Consider the following 19,420-nt stretch of genomic DNA (forward strand, 5'->3'; position numbering starts at 1 on the left):
AAATGTAGCTCTTTTTCTTGAATGTATTCTGAAAGTAAATCCATAGTTATGTCTGTCAAAGGGAATATTGTGGAAACTGGCTGTTTGCCCTGAACTCCCAAAATTGACGAATTTTAGCAATAACTGTTTAAGCAGTGATGAAACTATAGTGTACCTAGCAAACGTAAACTAGCTAAGGCGGGCCTGTTAATATTTGGATTCAACTGTAACATGACAATCCATTAGAGCTTAAACACGGATATAGCTACAGACATTACCATTACCATATAGTTTGGGAGCATGGTGTATAAAGGAACACCACAGATTTGGGGGGCTCAAGAGGACATAATTACAGGATTTTCTGTTGCAACGAACACTGGAGACTGGAACCAGGATCTTTTGATAGTAAAGTAAAGTAATGTTAGTTTTTAATAGGGCTGGGCATTGTTCAAAATCTTTCGATTCGGTGCCAATTTGCTACACATGCTGGGTTTTAGGTTGCGTTAGACACAGCCAATTGCCGCTGACTTTAGTCCTTACATACATGTCCGCTACATGATTATTGGATCACAGACGCTTTTGGAACCTAAATTTTACACCAAAAGATAATTATTTTTCGATACTCATAGGATTGGAGTATTTCGGTCGGTGCCATAAAAGTATCAACGCTTGGTGCCCAGCCCTACTCATTAACAGATCATTAACATTAAGAGACAAGCAGGCAGCTGAGTCCCAGTTCTTGCCGCAGCAGTGCTGCTGTCTGTAGACATCACACGCGTATAAGCTGCAGTAGTTCAGCAAGGTAGCAGACACACACAGGTAGAGGTAGGCGGTTAGGTTTTAATTATCATTTGATGCTATAAAAATAGGCTAACATTGACAGCTGTGATTGATACCAATTGGTCGGGTGGGTGTGTGGGTGGACATACATGCTGCAGCTCCACTGCCCGATCACTACTGGGGGGATTCTGGCTCAAAGTGGGCGTCACTTTTGTGCAGTCTATGGTTGCAACCATTGGACTGTGTAGTCTATTTGGTAGCAAGCTTCTTTTTTTTTTACTTAAAAAAATACTTTTTTCTAACTGCGACAAGATTGTAACGGATTGTAACTCTTCTTCTCTTTAGTGTTTCTTTAGGCAAAGTATGGTGCAGGTCGGTGCGGCTTTCATGGGAATGGGACATCAGAGTATAATCTTATATAAACTCCGTACTGCAGCGCTATGAATCAGTCTTGTTGTGAACTTTATAGTCTATATTATCATTTATCCTTAATAAGTCTATGAACATAGCTGTTTTTTTCATTCATTTTTCCTTCAATAATATGAATTTTTGATGATTTAGATTTTAGCAATAACTATATTTGTCCTAATAACAATAATAGGACAAATAACAACAATAATTATTATCATAACAATGGTAGAACCTAATCATTATTATTCAGGGCAGTTAGCCTAAATCTTATTTGATAGGTAAGGGACCTGGATAATGGATAGGGGGTCGCTGGTCCCAAAAAGGTTGAGAACCACTGGGGGAGGGTATGGCTCCAAGAGGCTTTTTTGTAGGTCTGGACATGATGCATATGCCTGCCACATAGCATACATACAACTACTTCTTTGAAATTCTGTAGGGGGCGCTTTTAAACCAATTTACCAGAACATGTATAGATGTCTTTGGGCCTGGACTGTCATCCTGAATGAAAAATGTGCCACCACAGCCGAGCACTTTAACACAGACTCATCAAATTCAATTGAAATCACCAGGGTCTTAAGACTGTACTCTACATTTGAGGTAGATCCAATCGACCTCCTAGGAGCACAACATCAAAGTGTAACTACTGTAACTTCCTGTTGCCACTAGGGTTGATTCTATCTCAACATTGACATGTAGATGTCTTCAGGCCAGGGATGTTGTGAAGCATTATAGGTTTCAGGCATTTTATTTATGGAATCAATTCATAACAACAGTTATCTCCAGACAGTTTACAGATAGAGGAGGTCTAGACCACACTCTATAATTTACAAAGACCCAACGATTCTAGTAATTCCCCCAAGAGCAAGCATTTAGTGTGACAGTAGCGAGGAAAAACTCCCTTTTAGGAAGAAACCTCAGACAGACCCAGGCTCTTGGTAGGCGGTGTGTGACAGGGCCGGTTGGGGGTGTAATAAATAGTGGCAGTAACAGTCACAATAAAAGATAATGTACTGGCTAGATACAAGGGGGAAGCCAGCCTCCGCAAAGCATACCTCCTATGAAGCCATTTTGTTGCTAACAAGCCATCAAATAACTTTACATCTGAAGTGTATAAAGACTCTATTTGTCTATTGTTTATTTCTAAAGGAACACTGCAATGTGTAAAAGGCTCCATTACCTTGTCTCTCACGTTATGGCTCCGTAGCAGACGTCTTTGTAAAAATAGGTTTAGTAAACGATTGTGTCATAACCAAGCAACTCGCTGTTGCCTAGTCCACAAATTACCGTACAATACAGGAGAAGCTCGCAGGCAGTTTTGACTTACATTAGCTGTTTTAGTTTAATTACTAATGTTAACTAGCATGTTAGTTAGCAATAATTAGCCTGTGTCTATCTCAGTTTCTGCTGATTGGGAATGATTGAGATTTCTCTTGGTACAGCTACCAGAAGACTTTCAGACAGGTTGCTCACATCAAATCTACATCGTCAAGCTCAGTTTGAGGCTGTGCAGTAACACTGAGCCATCACCAGAAAAGTGCTTCTGATAGACTTCACTGCTCTCCGTTGCAAGTCTACGACGTGGCTTTGTCTATTTCTGTACCTGTCTATAGCTAGATACTAACCACTTCCTGTTTGGCGAGGGAACATCAGAATTCAACACCTTATCACGCCCACACTGTATGATAAAAAGTAAAAGCTTTGCAATTTAGCTTTGTGAAGGTCTTCAGATTCTAATAACAAATTTTGACGTTAATCACGTTAAGTCTGTAGAAGAAGTTTGTTAAAGTCCAACTCCTGCCACATGAAACATCTACTTGAGTCTGACTATTTTTTGTGTTTTAGTGAGAATAAAAAAACCAAAATGTTATTGTTTTGTGTCATTTTGTGTCAAACCATGCTTACCGTAACTTCATCTTCTTCCCAGGCCAATAACAAACCTGAACTGGAAGCCGCCATGTTCCTGGACTGGATGCGTCTGGAGCCTCAGTCCATGGTGTGGTTACCCGTCCTGCACCGTGTGGCCGCTGCCGAGACTGCCAAGCACCAGGCCAAGTGTAACATCTGCAAGGAGTGTCCTATCATAGGATTCAGGTCAATAGAGCCACAACAGCTTTTCATTTTACAGTATAAACGTGCCTTAAAGAATGCACTGGTAGGCATCATGTGTTGTAGACATCAACACTACATGTAATCCACCTTTTGATGAGCACATCTGAATGTCCAATCAAAAGAAGAACGCAAAATTGGAGCCATTTTGCTGTAAAGCATTATATTTTTCACTTCAGAGGGGTTAATAAAACACAAAATATGAGCAGCCCATTGGCTAAATATGTTCTTTAGTTATCTTTACATCTCATCATAGTCTGTTCTTTCAATAACTGTTTGAGGCTGAATACATTGCTTTCTAACATAGTTATACATACAGAATACAGAAGAACTTTTCATTTTGCAAGAAGAGTGAGCATTTTTGTCACTGTAGTGTTCTTTATTCAAACGGTAGGAGAAGATACATTTTTATACACATTTTCATGTGATGCACACACACAGTAACAAATTAAAAGGAGATATGGCTCACAGGCTGTTCTCTTTATCACAAAACACAGTAAGATGTTTTATAATCAGCTATTTAAAACAAGAAGCTTCAGCATCTGTATTAATAATCTCTAAATTAATGTTTAAGGGAGTTTTTCTATGAACACGAAGCACTCTTACGACCAAAATTCATCCTTAAGTAGCACATATGAGAATTTGGTGTGTTCACCAGTTTTCTCCTTTTTTGAGTCTTCTCTTATCTACAAACAAAATGACATTTATCCGTCACCACAGTAAAGGTCCAGCTATGAAAAAGCTTGGGAATGTCTTTGTGTCCTTAATCTAGCCGCAGGGCAGTAAAACAGCCCACTAGTACATATGAATAATTGATGATTATATTGACGGAACTGCAGTCATATTTGTAACTTCAGCCCTTAAAATACTGGAGGCTTTTTGTCCAACAGAAAGGTTGGACCCGTAAAGGGAGGTTTGTCTGCTCTATTGTATGTGTGCCCCTTCCTGACAGGACCAGTGATACATTTTAATGAAGAGTCCCAGTCCCAGGGTCAGTGAATAAATGTCTCATTTAGGTACCGGGCTGAAAGAATGTCAACTACTCCTATCCTGGAGAAAACATAGCTGTAAATTGCCCTTTTTATTGATTCTCTCCCTTCTTTTCTTTTTCTATTTGTGCTTCTCCAACATCTGCATTGTTATTGCTCACTTTCCTCTGCTGTTTATTTTTACTCCCACGTCTCTTCTCTCCTCCTCCTTTTGTGTTTGTTCTTTGCTTTCTTGACCTCTCTCTTTTGTTCTCTCTTTCTCTCCCCAGATATCGGAGTCTGAAACATTTCAACTATGACATTTGCCAAAGCTGCTTCTTCTCCGGTCGCGTTGCCAAGGGACATAAGATGCAGTACCCCATGGTTGAGTACTGCACTCCGGTATGAATATATTTATATTCCTGTTAGGGCTGTACCAAATTGTTTGAAGCTTCCACAATTCATTCATAACGTTGACATTTCAATTCTAAATCAGTATTTTTTTGACGTCTATTCATTTCGTCTGAACCTGGTATTTTTACACAACTGCAGATTAAGTGTGTGGGGGTTGTTTTTGTGAACAAAGCCACCTTTGTGCCCTCTCTTTCCAGACTACATCAGGGGAAGATGTCAGGGACTTTGCCAAGGTACTGAAGAACAAGTTCAGGACTAAACGCTACTTTGCCAAACATCCACGCATGGGCTACCTGCCTGTCCAAACCATCCTGGAGGGAGACAACCTGGAAACGTGAGTGTCACACACACACACACACGCACAGAGACACACACTACAGTATCTTAAACCATCCATCCGTCTTGCAGCCACCTACGTCAACCGTCTGTGAGACATGCATCACAGCGCAAATAGGAAGAGACACTAGGTTTTATTACAAACTGAGAGTCATCTTTATTAGACACCACGCTTAAACACTCGCAGGTCTCTGACCGCACACAGACATTTTATTTCAACCCATACATACACAAACACCTGTGCATGTACACATGCATGCAAAGAGGTGTAACCACAGTTTGATAACAGATTTAGCTGTGATAGTGTTTGCGCAGTAGTGTGTCTAAAGAAAAACATTGTTTCCAGCTCCCCATGTGTTTTTACAACCTACACAGCACATATTTAGTTTGTTTATCCAAATCGAGTTCAATGCTTCCAATTGTTGAGGGATTTGAGTTGAGAATCGCGCAATATTTTGAATATCTGTGACTAAGAAATTCACTGAGCAAGGCATGTAAAACTATTCCTTTAAAATGTAAGCCACCCAGCCAATCAGTGTGGGATATGTGTGAACGATGACCATCTTCAGGGGAGAGCTGATAACATATCATTGAAAGAGCAGAGAAGTTAAAAATTCTAAATTGGAGCCATAATGTTGCTGTCAAGCAGGCTATAAGGTTGCTGAATCAGTGAAAATTAAATGGTTTTAGTTTGGTTTGGTTTGTGACAAAAGTCTTCCCCCCTGTGGAACCTTCTTAAAATGAGTTCCTGGATGTGTCAGTGCTCTCTGGTGGCGAAACCATGACACAATGTTTCAAAATTACCCTTAAACACAGGCTAAACACAGATGATTATGGAAATCCAGACCGTTATTACATTTATTGGCTATAGATACACAGTCAATAATAATGTATGGTAGGTATTGGCTCAAAGAAGAATGGTGGTACATGAGTTGGTCAGTGTGTTAGTGTGTTGGACGTACTTTATTTCACTCTCTTCAAATAAAATACAGTTACTTGTAGGTCCATGCACGCAGCATGGCAGAGGGATCTATGGGTGTGGAGCATTTATTTTTATGAATTGATTATTGATATTAACCCTAATCCCTTTCATTACAAGTACATTTTGATTTTAAAATTTGGTTGGTAAGAGATAAACACATAATTTGATCAGTACGCATCTGCCAATTCTGCCAAGAGTGAGGCAGTGAATGAGTGAAGGTAGTTGTTGAAACCTTCCCGCCGGGTCAACAGTACAGACGTTAGCCTGCCAATAACATGGCACAGAAGGGCATTTTGGATTTCTTCACAAATCAATCAAAGGCTAAAAAGCCTAATAGACCTGAGTCAGAAAACCCAGCAACTGTAACCAAAAGAAGTAGCCGCAGCACCTCTACACCTGTCACTCCCATACTGCTAGCAACAGACAACCAGTCAGCTAACATTTGATGTAATTTGATGAGTTTCCTTGTATTTTGTGGACTATTTTGTACCATTGACGTAGCTTTGGGCCTATATCCTGCGTTACCCGGGCCTAGTTTTGCCCTGTCTTGGATTTTGGATTTCAGTCTTGTTTTTGTTTTTCCGCTTGTGGAGTGTTGTGATGGATGCAGTGTGGTGGCTGACTTTGGATGAAAATGTCACTCTCAAAAATTTGTCAGCACCCCCAACTCAATGGCACAAGGTTTGTGTTTTTACTATATCTGAAATGGTGTGCGAGCGTGCATGTGCATACAACTCTGCTGTCTCGTTTCTGTCAATCTGGTCTCACACTCCTCCCTGTCCACCTCCCTGCTGCCCTCCATGCTACAGCTCCCATCATCCCTTGCTGTGCGTTGTTTTCCCACTTCCCGTGTCATCATCTCATGTTTTTTTGTCTTTCAGTCCTGTCACTCTGATCAACTTCTGGCCCATAGACCATGCGTGAGTACCTGACACAGAGACAAACACACACACACACACACACACACACACACACACACACACACACACACACACACACACACACACACACAGTGTAGTGCCACTTTGTTTGTAGCTGTGGTTGGTGTACATCTCACAGGATGAGTCACTCCTCTAATTCTGTCTTTAAACGAGAACTCTCCAGGCCAAGAAAAAATTAAAATTATGACTTGATTAATAACCTGATTTGAATAGTTTCTGACCAATTGATATCTCACCTGTACATCTTGTACAAGCTATAAAGGCAGCAGCGCAAAGACTGGGTTACTGATGGTATTATACAGTATAAAACTAACATTTTAGTGCCATAATTCAATTCATAGTAATATGTCACTATTTGATATTAGTGTGCCGTTCTTTATACCATGTCATCCATGTTTCACTATCACATGCAGTAAGACTTTTCACCTTAATTTACTGATTCTTATTGAAATATACTGCTGTAGTGTATTACTACTGTTCCATTGATAGCCCATTAGCAATTATAATTAAATAGCATTTTTTAGCATTATGGACCAAATTTTTGTCCAAGACTATGCTGATATGATCGTTGCATACATCAGTGCAATTGTTTCTTTCACATCACTTGATTCAAACAGTGCTTTAGAAGTACATAAATAATGTTGTAGATGTTTTTTTTAGATGCACCAGCCAGTAGTTTCCATCATTAATTGGAACCACGGTCGTGAAAGTTTCTTGTACAGCGAGAGAGGCATTTGTTGGAAGTGAGACTTTGTTGAAACAAAATAAAGACAGGCCGCAAACTGAATCAAGGTTTAGTCTTCGGTGAAGGTCGAATTGTTTTCTGCAGAGAACGATCAAATGACAAGAACAGTCTTCACAATGCACACAGCAGCTACAGAGTGACAAGCGTTTTGCCCCCTTGCAGCTACAATTTCCTGCCTTATAACCTGTTCCCCCAGAGAAAAACATACTATGTTTGGAAAAAAATCTAATCTTAGAATAACAATAAATCTTCCCAGGCAGACAAGTTGGAGCTGTTACGTCTTTCTAAATCTGCCCTTTGTGTGTCAACTTTCTTTGCCGGACCTGGGACCTGGGACCTGGTAGCATAAACATTTCTCCTGAGACAACTGTTTTGTTGCATTTGTCGTTAAGGGAAAAATGCTAAGACAAACAGTTGTCTTCTCTTTCAGGGAGGACACACAAAGAGAGATTCAAAAGTCATTGTGAATAATCATATGAATAATCAACACATGCATATTATAGGACATATGAAATCATGCTTAAAAGTAATTTTCCGATTACACCACACATGCAACAGCATTGCTTACTGGGGTTTGAAAAAGCTGCAGAGGCGACGTAGTCTTGCGCCGTCTCCGCTGCACCTCAACAGTTCAGTCACGGTAAAACCGTATCTCACTCTATGATGGTTAAACTTCACTTGCACGCTGAACAGTCAGTCACACCACTACTGTAAATTCAACATCACTGACAGTTTATTGCTCAACTTAAAATGTATTTCATAATATAAAACATTACTTTACAACGTTTTTTGTTTATAACACAAGGCATGGGCTGGGTCCGGATTGTCTTGCCATACGTTCTCTTTGTTTCTTTCTCTGTTCTACGAAAATGTTATATTTGATCTTGCCGATCTTTCCGTACATCTTTCTTTCAATTAAGAGACGTTCATAAACTCAGGTCTGTTGGATCACTATTCACCATCACAATTGGTAGCTAGGGTGTAACAGGGCATAGTAGGGCACGGATCAGGACCTCAGCAACAGCTGCAACCACAGGTGCCACCCTAATCCAAGGGAAACTGCTGGCAACAGAAAACATAAGGGCTCCGGGGAATAAGCTCCCCAGAGCTAGGTTAGTAACAAGCATTTCTGGGACATGGATGCACACAGATGGAAAGGGAGAGGAGAGAGGGGCTCAGTGTGTCAAAGGATGGAAGTCCCCCGGCAGTCTAAAACTAACAGCATAATTAGAGCTGATGCAAGGCAGACCTGAGCCAGTTCTGTAAGGGTTGTAGATGAGTCTGACTACTATGAAGAGAAGCAGAGCAGAGAAGGGGTGCTGTGTCTGCAACTATACACGCTCCCCTGTCAGTCTAGGCAAACACACAAACTCATCACTCCCTAACTATAAGCTATAGCAAAGAGGAGAGTTTTAAGTTTCTTCTTAAATGGTGTGACGGTGTCTGCCTCCTGAACCCAGACTGGGAGCTGGTTCCACAGGGGAAGAGACTGATAGCAGAAGTCTCTGGCTCCCATTCTACTTTTAGAGACTCTAGGAATCACAAGTTACTCTGCATTCTGCCAAAGTGTTGCATTACACCCATCTTAACCTCTTTACAGTGGCTCCTCATCAAGTTCAGGATTCATTTTATTCTTCTGACATTTAGAGCCTTGCATGGTCAGGCACCTGTGTACATCTCTGACCTGCTCTGTCCCTGTATTAGTCGGTCACTTAGGTCTTTGGACCAGGGCTTACTGGTTGTCCCTCGCATTTAACTAAAAACAAAAGGGCAATGTTCCTTTGAAGCAGTGGCTCCAAAACTTTGGAATGCCCTTCCTAGTCGTACTGTGGTCTCTGATGCTTAAAAAAAAAAAAAAGCAGCTAAAGACATGTCTATTTAAATCTGCCTTTGTCTAATGTTTGCTATTTTGTGAGTCTTTTTTTAAACAATTTTTTAAAAGTTTACTACTAAAAAACAACTTTACTTGTGTGAAGCACTTTGACTGTGCTATATTACAGTAGTTCCCAAAACTTTCAGCCCACAACCCCCAAAGTAACAAGTGCAAGTGACTTGCGACCCCCCCCCCCCCCCCCCCCCCCCCCCCCCCCCCCCCCCCCCCCCCCCCCCCTACACACACACACTATAAACGGACATAAACATTGCGGCACTACAGGCGTCTCCAAACACGAGCATGTTGATAACACAACATCCATGACGTTATTCTACAATAATTTACTCATTACCTTAATCTGAATTTAACCTCACCTCATGAGATGGATGTGGAATATGTTTGGAGCAAAGAATCCAGTCTTGGTTTAATGTTGGACACCGCTACCCGGAGATCATCCTCCACATTCAGCCGCGCTGTACACCGCTCTGCTACAGCTGATTCTGTCGCTAATATGTCGTAAATCTCTCGCGATGACCTCAGGGGTCAGAGTGGTCATAGAAAAAATCAAAAGAGCTGTTCCCTTTTTATTTATGTGCTTGGTTTATTTTAAATTTAGCCACTAGTTTTATCTTCTTATAAAATCATGGCTGACATATGCTATTTCTAATTGTTTTTAATTTTCATATATTATATATGAAATATTGAATATTTTAAAGCATAATTTAATGTTTTGGGATTAACATTTTTTTCCCTTCTTCATTTACCTTTACTTTGTGGTGGAAACTCTTTTTGGCACTTAAGACACACAACTTCCAAACATGAAGGTTTCCTTGTGAGGTAAGTTTTCAGGATCTTAAAGAGTCAAACCCTAATTTCTCAAGGACTAAAACACTGCAAGAAAAGTTGTTAGATTCCTTAGAGACTCCTGGGTAAAGATGTCAAAATACTGATCTTTCCCTAGGCAGACAACGTATTTGAAGTAAATGTAAATGTATTCCTGGCCTACAGTGCCGGGAACGAGCAGGGAGCTTATTTAAAGAGCGTTTTTTCACCGCTACACATTTGTGCATCAAACTGTAACTCCCTTAAAGCTCTCCTGTGGATTCATGTGGCTTGTGCATGTGTGGGTTTGGATTAATGAGTCCCTCCTGGTTGTGTGTTTCTCTCTTTGTCGCAGGCCTGGATCGTCCCCTCAGCTCTCACATGACGACACACACACACGGATCGAGCACTACGCCAACCGGTAACACTCTATCTGCATTTAGCAGCAGCTCCTTGCAGCGTAGACTCACAGCGCTGTGAACAGCAAGTGATGAAGTAACCTTCATCATGCTCCACTTTTGCATTCCCTTCTGCTGTTCTCTGCCCTACAAGCATTACAGATAATCGCTCCTACAGAGAGCTTTTACAGATACATTTTGAATAATGTTATTTTCAATAAGGAATTTTAGTAAAGAAAAAAAAAAATCCTGCAAATCCTCCTCAAATTCCTGCATTTGAATGTCTTCATGCATCCGTTTACTCACAGGGGATCGATTGCCCCGAATTCCTTGCTGACGCAGTTCTGGGAAACTTGCGGTCAACATTCTCTTATTCATTCCACTTAATAGATCTAAAAGCTGATCATTAAAGAGCTTTATAATGTTTCCAAGCTACAACATAGAGGTGTTTTTTTTTTTTTACCTCAGAGCAAGTGAGAATATCCATATCTAATAAAAGCTTTCCCACCCATTTAGGCATGTATACCTGACCTAAAGCAATTGTTTGCAACCCAGTGAGTCTATTTCAGTAATGAGTCTGAGTAATCTTGTTTAGTGCTAACACTGAAGAGCATCAGGTCTTAGTCTGTTTTTGCATGTGGTTTAATATAGAGGCCAATTTATACCGGATCTCCTATATTCCACTGAAGATGTGTTGAAGGTATTGGAAACTTAAGTCCTGATTGTGTTTCTATCTAATCTAAATTAAGGTCTATACTTCAAGCATTATAATTAGATGCAAGTAAAATTGGGAGGGCCGCAAAAATAAGGAAGATGGCCTCAAAGCCACACCACATTCCATTAAAGACTGTTTGATCCCCAGTGTAAAGGTAACAGGAACGTCATAGGTTACAGCCTGACAGCCACAACACGCAACTACAGTACACCCAGGTACGCCTATAGTGGAATGCAACAGCCCTGCTATAAACAACCTCAAAATGTTAAAATCATACATTTTACTTGGAACTGTTTACTTAACTAGAGTAAGCTGAATATCCGAACCACCTCTCTATACAAACTGCAGCCTCAAAAATGATCATACTTTTAAATCAACACTTCTCTGAACAAATAGGAATTACTTAATGACAATATCACACTAAATGAGACACCCATGTTAGCACAGTATTCCCTTTCTGAAAAAGAACTAGCAAACTGTTCTAAAACCCAACGTCTGACCCAGGAAATAAAATGTAAATGTGCTGTATTTATATAGAGCCTTTCCAGTTTTAACAACTGCTCAAAGCGCTTTTACATCTACAGGAAACATTCACCATTCACACACATTTATACACTGTGGCCGGGGCTGCCGTACAAGGTGCCACCTGCTCATCAGATAAACATTCACACACGTTCACACTCCGATGCGCAGCACCGGGGGCAACTCGGGGTTCAGTGGCTTGCCCAACACTGACACTTCGGCAATGACTGCAGGGGCGGGGATCGAACCACCAACCTTCCGATAGGCAGGCAACCGCTCTACCACTGAGCCACAGCCGCCCCATGTGAAAGAAAAGAAACAACATGGCAGCAATTAACAGAAACTGATGGCATTTTAGAGCTGGTGGCAATCAGTTATACATATAAGGTTACAATTTTTAGTTTTCAGTACCTTTAACAGCTAAAACAATTAATTACAGATCAATATTCCAGATACGTATGTATTGCTGTGTACTGTATGTCACTGCATTGAAAGTAGTTGATGCACGATTATTGAATTTCTTTTAAAGAATGAGAAGAGGATACCTTGACTAACTATATGTGTCTGTCTTTTATCATCAGATATTTGGTCTTTTTGTAAAATACTATCTTTCCTTAAACATATCACTGCAGGGTTTTTCTACACCCAAGGATTTTTTTTTTGTTTAAATTAGGGCTGTCAAACTCAACGTGTTGATTAAGATGTTAATGCAAATTTATTTTAACAGCACTACGTTTTTTAACTTTCTGTGAATTCACTCCGTAGTTTTGGAAATCAAGAAGCTGCAGCAGTAACGTTGTGTTGCCAACATCGTTCAGTAGCTATAGCTCAGAGATGCACAACTAATTAAATTAAATTACTGATTTAGCAGGGATGGTCAACCCTTTTGCAAGTCGCTGTATAAATGACACATTCTCATTCGGGGCTGAGTCCCCCCTAAAGGTCTGATCCTAGAATCGACCCTGGTTGCCAACCTGCCAACTTTCTTGCTAGATTTAGCTGCTTTTCAGACACTCTTAGTGACTTTTAAATATATTAAAATATATTTCTATTGTAATTTAGTCCCATCCATGCAGTCCACAGATCCTCGGTCAAACAATAAAAGGGCAGCAGCTCTTTCCCCCTCTGTCCTTTCCGCAGCGGCCCTGCACGGGCAGTAGTTGCCCTTCCAGATGGTTCTCTCCAAAAGTGAAAACACACCGGGTGCGTAAGCCCCCAAACCATTGATACGTGCCTGATCGCATGCCTAGCTATTCATACCGGATACATATTTCTCAGAGCCGGTCACCGTGCAATTCTTCTCAATTCGCTCCGATAACTATGGTTGTGTATGTGTGTGTGTGGGTTTGTCTGTGTTCCAAGTTGTTATCCTCCAAAGGGGCGGTCCCAAACTGCCCCTTTTCAGCCCCCTTTAACCCTTCAGCAAGGGGAAACTCGGAAAAAAAAATCAGACAAAACTTCATCTGATGAGGTCTTGTCCGGCCCCCCATCCTCCTTCCCTAGGGCCTTTTCAGGGACCCTAGTTTCTTCAGTGGTTTCCTCTTAGATGAAAGGGAGGGCTCCGAGGTTGCTTTTCATTTTGTCAGAGGTTTCTTCCTCTAACTACTTCTCCTGGTGGCCCCCAATCCTGTGGTCCCATAAACTTTGCACTCCCGCCCTATAAACAATGGTACTGGCAACATTTCAACCTTATTAGGGTCATGAAACTCCCCGAGTCCAGTCTCTGTGTCCTGGATCCTGATCCTAACTTACAGCTTACGGGCTTTTTGTCCTTCAATGGCCCAACAGGTGGTGAGGTAGCTTCCACTCTTCCGTGGGGAGTCCATTGATCCAGCTGTGGGCGATGGAACCGTTGCGCCCTTGTCTGGAGATTGTGGCCATAAAGAGCTAAAATGCCCTTCCATGCATCATAATTATTCACATCTGGGAGTATGAGGTCCCGACAGGCTTTTTGAGCTTCACCTGTTAAGAAAGGGGCCAGGATGCCTGCCCACTCGGCTTTAGGCCAACACTCTCTCTCTCTGCTGTCATTTCAAACACCTCCAGATAAGCCTCGGTATCATCTTCACCACCTTGTTTGGTAATGACTTTACTGGGCTCTGTAGTCTTCTCTGGCTTCATCAAATGCTCTAAGGCCACCAGGCTTTGGGCCTGCTGGGTTTGGACAAGCTGGGCTAATGCACACTCCATAGTAATAGCTGTGACTCCCTCCTCTACCTATTTCGTTGTGAATCTTTAGCGATGGAACAGAAATGCCTGCATTCTCCACCAAAATGTAGCAACCCAGGGGACTTGAAAGCCCGATTCACAATGGAAAAGGTAACTCAGAGACAGTTGGCTTTAACGTAAAGGGTTCTTTATTAACTTAATACATGAAAAGCATAGTGGAACAGACTTTAACTTTTAAGGATTCTTCCCGTCCGGGGTCTGTCAGTCTTGAGGCGCGGTTGTCTTGGGATGGTTTAAAGCAGAGCAAGAGGTCAGTCCTTTTTCCAGCCAATATCCTTACTGAACTACAAACTCATGAAGTGTTGCCTCTCTGGTCCTTTGTTTCCCACTCTCCCCCATGTGTCATTGGGCTGGCTCTCTTAATGCCTTCCCCTGACAGGTGCCATGTGCCAAGTGGCTGTAGCACTTGCACAGGCAGATAGTCTCCCTCTATCACCTCCCCCAATCTGAGCATGTGGAACAGTCTACATGTGCCGCATTGGCTGGCCAGTTTCCCCTGGTTTGCTACAAGTGATGCATTGACTTTTTGGTGAATATGCGTTCTGCAGTGAGAGTTCAGTGTATGCAGATGCATCTGAGATGCTGCTTGTGCCATCCAGTGCGCCAGCATGAGCGCTCACATTGCATGTGTACTGGACTAAAAGGAGAGAAAACGCATCAATATGGATCAATCAGAGCGTATTCCCAAAAACATTTGATTGTTCCAGCAGTCTGCAGTGACCATACACTGGTCACTACTAGAAACCCACCGCTGAGTAACAAAAAACAGTCAAATCAATCAAAATAAAAGTAAATCAAGTAGTCAATCAAATGGTCATTGAATCATGTAGTCTGGCGCTGTTGCATTCCTCAGTGGAGTCAGTGTGAGGTCTGAGCCACAGGGCGAGTCTTTGATCCCTGCCAGAGAGTGTTTGACACCACTCACTGTTGCCTCGGGATAACACACACACACACACACAAACACATACTGAATACACACCACCACATGCTGACGGACACACATGCTGAGTCAAACTTCCCCATCCAGCCCTGTGCTCTCAGTCTCTGTCGGGTCCAGATCTGACGGACTCCAAATCCCATCCATTATATTAAAGGAGGGCAGGAGGGTGAATAAGTAACATCATTGAGCCTGAAATGGGCTGGTGGCCCCCAAACCACGAGGTTAGCACTCGTTTCTGTGGTATGCAACAGCTTATGAGTACATATACACCGGCCTGGGCAGATGCCATTATGTAACAGTCCAGCTGCTTAAGCGCTACCAGCCAAGCACCAATATTTTTTCTTATTCGAGTATGGATAAAGTCCCAATATCTCTTTATTGGGCGTGTTAGCATTGCGTAAAAGTGTGTGAAGTATAGATATGTGCCTATTCTCACACTTGGCCGTTCATACCGGGTGCATATTTCTCGGTGCTGGTCACCGCATCCTTATTCTCTCTCTCTCTCTCTCGCTCTCTCTCTCTCTCTCTCTCTCTCTCTCTCTCTCTCTCTCTCTACGATAGAAAGAGAAAGAAAACTGTTGTAATTGTAGTGTGTGTGTGTGTGTGTGTGTGTGTGTGTGTGTGTGTTTCTTGCTATATGAAGTCAAGACAGCCAAAATCACCATGAACCTGGAGGTTTTATTTGAAATGTGTTTTATTTTTTTAAGTATCTGGCTGCGCTGTGGTCTTCCTGTATGTGATCACCTGCCTGGCTTGACCCATTTGCTCGCGTCTCACGCACTAATAACGGTTCCACAAAAACAATCGCTACAGCTTGCAGGCCGACGCGGCTGTTCCACGCCCAATATGAACAGACAGATTGGATAACATTGGCGCCAAAAAAAAATAGCTGCTTAATGCGGCTTTACGCAACGCTTATGCACCCAATGTGTTTTCACTGTGAAGCTATTTGCATGTACTGTTGATGTGAATTGAGTTTCCACCGGAGTAGTTGAGCCTCAAATACCACTTGGATATTAAAAACTTCAATTAATATCCCTTCAAAGCACATTTAGAACAGAAAAGAGAATGTGTTGTTAATTGGCAATTAATCGTGAGTTAACTGGCACACTCATGTGATTAACAGCGAATAAAATTGTAATTGATTGACAGCCCAATTTAAAATCTAAATGTGCTACAATGATTTTAAGTCAGGTAATAATGAAGATGATCAATTCTATCAGGCTAAACCAAAATGTCAAGATATCCCTTTGAATACAGTAGAAGCAAAATCTATTTACATGATAGGGATTCAATTGACTTTTTGGTGAATATGCGCTCTGCAGTGAGAGTTCAGTGTACGCATACGCATCTGAGATGTGGCTTGTGCCATCCAGTGCGCCAGCATGAGCGCTCACACTACATCAGTACTGGACTGAGCGGAGAGAAAACCCAGAATATGGATCAATCAGAGCTTATTCCCAAAAACATTAGATTTTTCCAGCAGTCTGCAGTGATCATAACTTCTGCTAGTAACCCACCGCTGAGTAACAAAAAACAGTCAAATCAATCAAACTAGAAGTAATCAAGTAGTCAATCAATTGGTCATTGAATCATGTAGTCTGGCGCTGTTGCATTCCTCAGTGGAGTTAGTGTGAGGTCTGAGCCACAGGGCGAGTCTTTGATCCCTGCCAGAGAGTGTTTGACACCACTCACTGTTGCCTCGGGATAACATACACACATACTATGAATACACACCACCACATGCTGATGGACAGACATGCTGAGTCAAACTTCCCCATCCAGCCTTGTGCTCTCAGTCTCTGTCGTGTCCAGATCTGACGGAATCCAAATCCCATCCATTATATTAAAGGAGGGCAGTAGGGTCAATAAGTAACATCATTGAGCCTAAAATGAGCTGATGGCCCCCAAACCACGAGGTTAGCACTTGTTTCTGTGGCATGCAACAGCTTATGAGTACATATACACCGGCCTGGGCAGATGCCACTATGTCACGGTCCAGCTGCTTAAACGCTACCAGCCAAGCACCAATGTCCCAAAATCTCTTTAATTTTGGGCCACACGCTCCAACCACCAGGAAACTGATCTAGTAGAGATAACAAAGGTGCAGTTTAAATCTTTGTTTTTTTCACTGACAGCTATTGTATCCTAATAGTGGAGAAGTAGTTTTAATAGCGCAGCCAGGAGGTTTGTTTACAAGGCCTGTCGTAATGTCGAGACTGGTTTCTTCAAAAAGAATACCAGTTTTTCTTTTCTCAAAGGACTGGTTAGATTGATTTGCACAGCTTAAAACTTTAAAAATACAATTAAAGATTTGAATCTGTGTTAGTGTTAATGTTACAGCGTGCTTTGCATCATGTCTTATATTTTATCTATTAGGGTGAAATGATAACAGCACATGTTAAACAGAGAAACTCCCAACAGTCTCAACAACTGCAAAAAACACAAAACACATAATCAACAACATCTCCATTTTTCCTGCGGCTGTTTTTTGCACAACAGCAGACATTTTTTTTTCCCTTCAAAAATTATTTTCTACCATTAATTGTGTGAAAACCAGCTTTCATAGAGTTAAATAGTTACCCATCAAAGGATACATGAAGCCTAATATTCCTCAAGTTGAAGGTTTTCGTATCAATCTGCACATTAGGTTACCCTCTAAAAATACATGATCACATCCTATCTGAATCCTGTCTTGAGGTGGATTTTCCCTCTAGAATCTGCTACTTGCTGGACCTTTTGGTTTTGGGACTGACTGCTCTGTTTTTCCCCTCCGCAGGTTAGCAGAAATGGAGAATCGTAATGGCTCTTATCTGAATGACAGTATCTCACCCAATGAGAGCATGTGAGAATTGCTTTTTGTCTGTTTGCTTTGTTTTGCCAGCCTTCTACTTACTGATTGGCTCGTTGTATGTTAACTGGCTCGGCCTTCATTGTTTCCTTTGGCTGGTTGTGATATATGTCAGTGACTATGTTTACACATGCTCAATATTCTAGACTCAACCAGGAACAACCTCATTGTTATTGTGTTTGCATCATCATATCCCATGCAAATATATAGACCACGTAATATCAGTACATCTTAAATATTTTTATTTAGATTGTTCTCAGAGATAGGATTTGTTTCTGGGCAATTGGAATTGGGATATACCATTAATACGCATCTCATGAGCCAATCCCAGTATCCCAATAAAAATTTGTGTTTATGTACAATATTCATGTGAGCATATGCAGTATTTTTGCGGTCTTAAACTCATCACCATGTTTGTTTTCTCTGATTACCTGCTTCAAAAATGTTGTATTTGCAGTACAAAAGAACCTAATTATTTTAAACAAGATGTTTTGCATGGTACAAAGAGAGGAACAGAAAACTGTTAAGTTATTAGAGCTGGTCAAAATCTAAATCATTGAAATCACAATGAAAATGTTGGCCTACTTTAGCATTACGGTCCGGTCGCACCATAAAGTGACACAACAACTTCCCACAGTCGTTTCAAAACATGTTGTTTATTTAATATTGCACTTCCATAAAGTTATAGCTTTAAAGTAGCCAATATTCAAAATTCAGATTTCTTACATTTAAAATATATATTTTCAATAAGCTAAAAAGAAGCCATTGTTTTAATCAGACTTCATCCAACAGATTTAAGCAGCAAATAGTCTGTGAACACTTTCAGATGTCCAAAATGTTCTTGTATTTTAGTATGTTATATAGCACACAGTATATCTTATATTCAAGTCTTTGCTTTCTATATTTAGTCTGGCTGCAAGCCAAATTTCCCTTCAGGGAAAGTAAACATTAAAGTTTGTCAAGTGTAATTAATGCAAATGGAATCTGACATGCAGGTATGCCTGTAATTCAAATTGCAGAGTAAAATAATGGTGTAAAAACATAACTTTCAAATGCAGCTGGGTTGAAGTGAAAGAGATGAGCAGAAAGCATCGGCAGCTCCTTTGGTATTTACAATGGAAGATTGGCTGAGCTCAAGTAGCAGTGTAGAACACAGCAGCATCTAAATATCTGGCCTAATTAAATTCCTCCCAAACACTGCTGGCTGTGCGTGTGATTGCTAAGAGTTCGCACAGAATGGTCAATTATGTTGCTCAAATATTCAACAAAACTGAGTTCAGGACAAATGTGTTTTGGCCCTCTCTCTGTCCATGCTGTGTCTTAGAGTCTTCTTCTGTGATAAGTCCTGCTCCTCTGCTATTGATACTGCTATGATATTTTCAGTCACTTGCTAATTTCTTTTTTTTCC

The 19,420-nt window shown here is 41.2% G+C and overlaps 1 protein-coding gene across 12 annotated transcripts in view; it reads left to right on the forward strand.

The window, feature by feature from the left end:
* The window catches only part of LOC117939147 (dystrophin-like), a 359,537-nt gene that overhangs the window by 331,897 nt on the left and 8,220 nt on the right, over positions 1–19,420 (forward strand). For 11 of the 12 annotated variants that reach the window (XM_034864183.1, XM_034864184.1, XM_034864186.1 and 8 more), the window contains 6 exons: positions 3,095–3,261; positions 4,535–4,646; positions 4,856–4,992; positions 6,858–6,896; positions 10,713–10,778; positions 17,941–18,006. In XM_034864183.1, the coding sequence (XP_034720074.1) occupies positions 3,095–3,261; positions 4,535–4,646; positions 4,856–4,992; positions 6,858–6,896; positions 10,713–10,778; positions 17,941–18,006 (587 nt within the window). The remainder of the gene's footprint in view (positions 1–3,094; positions 3,262–4,534; positions 4,647–4,855; positions 4,993–6,857; positions 6,897–10,712; positions 10,779–17,940; positions 18,007–19,420) is intronic. The other variant, XM_034864192.1, reaches the window with a different exon arrangement.

The sequence above is a fragment of the Etheostoma cragini genome, chromosome 24 (assembly GCF_013103735.1).
Source record: "Etheostoma cragini isolate CJK2018 chromosome 24, CSU_Ecrag_1.0, whole genome shotgun sequence".
Taxonomy (NCBI): domain Eukaryota; kingdom Metazoa; phylum Chordata; class Actinopteri; order Perciformes; family Percidae; genus Etheostoma; species Etheostoma cragini.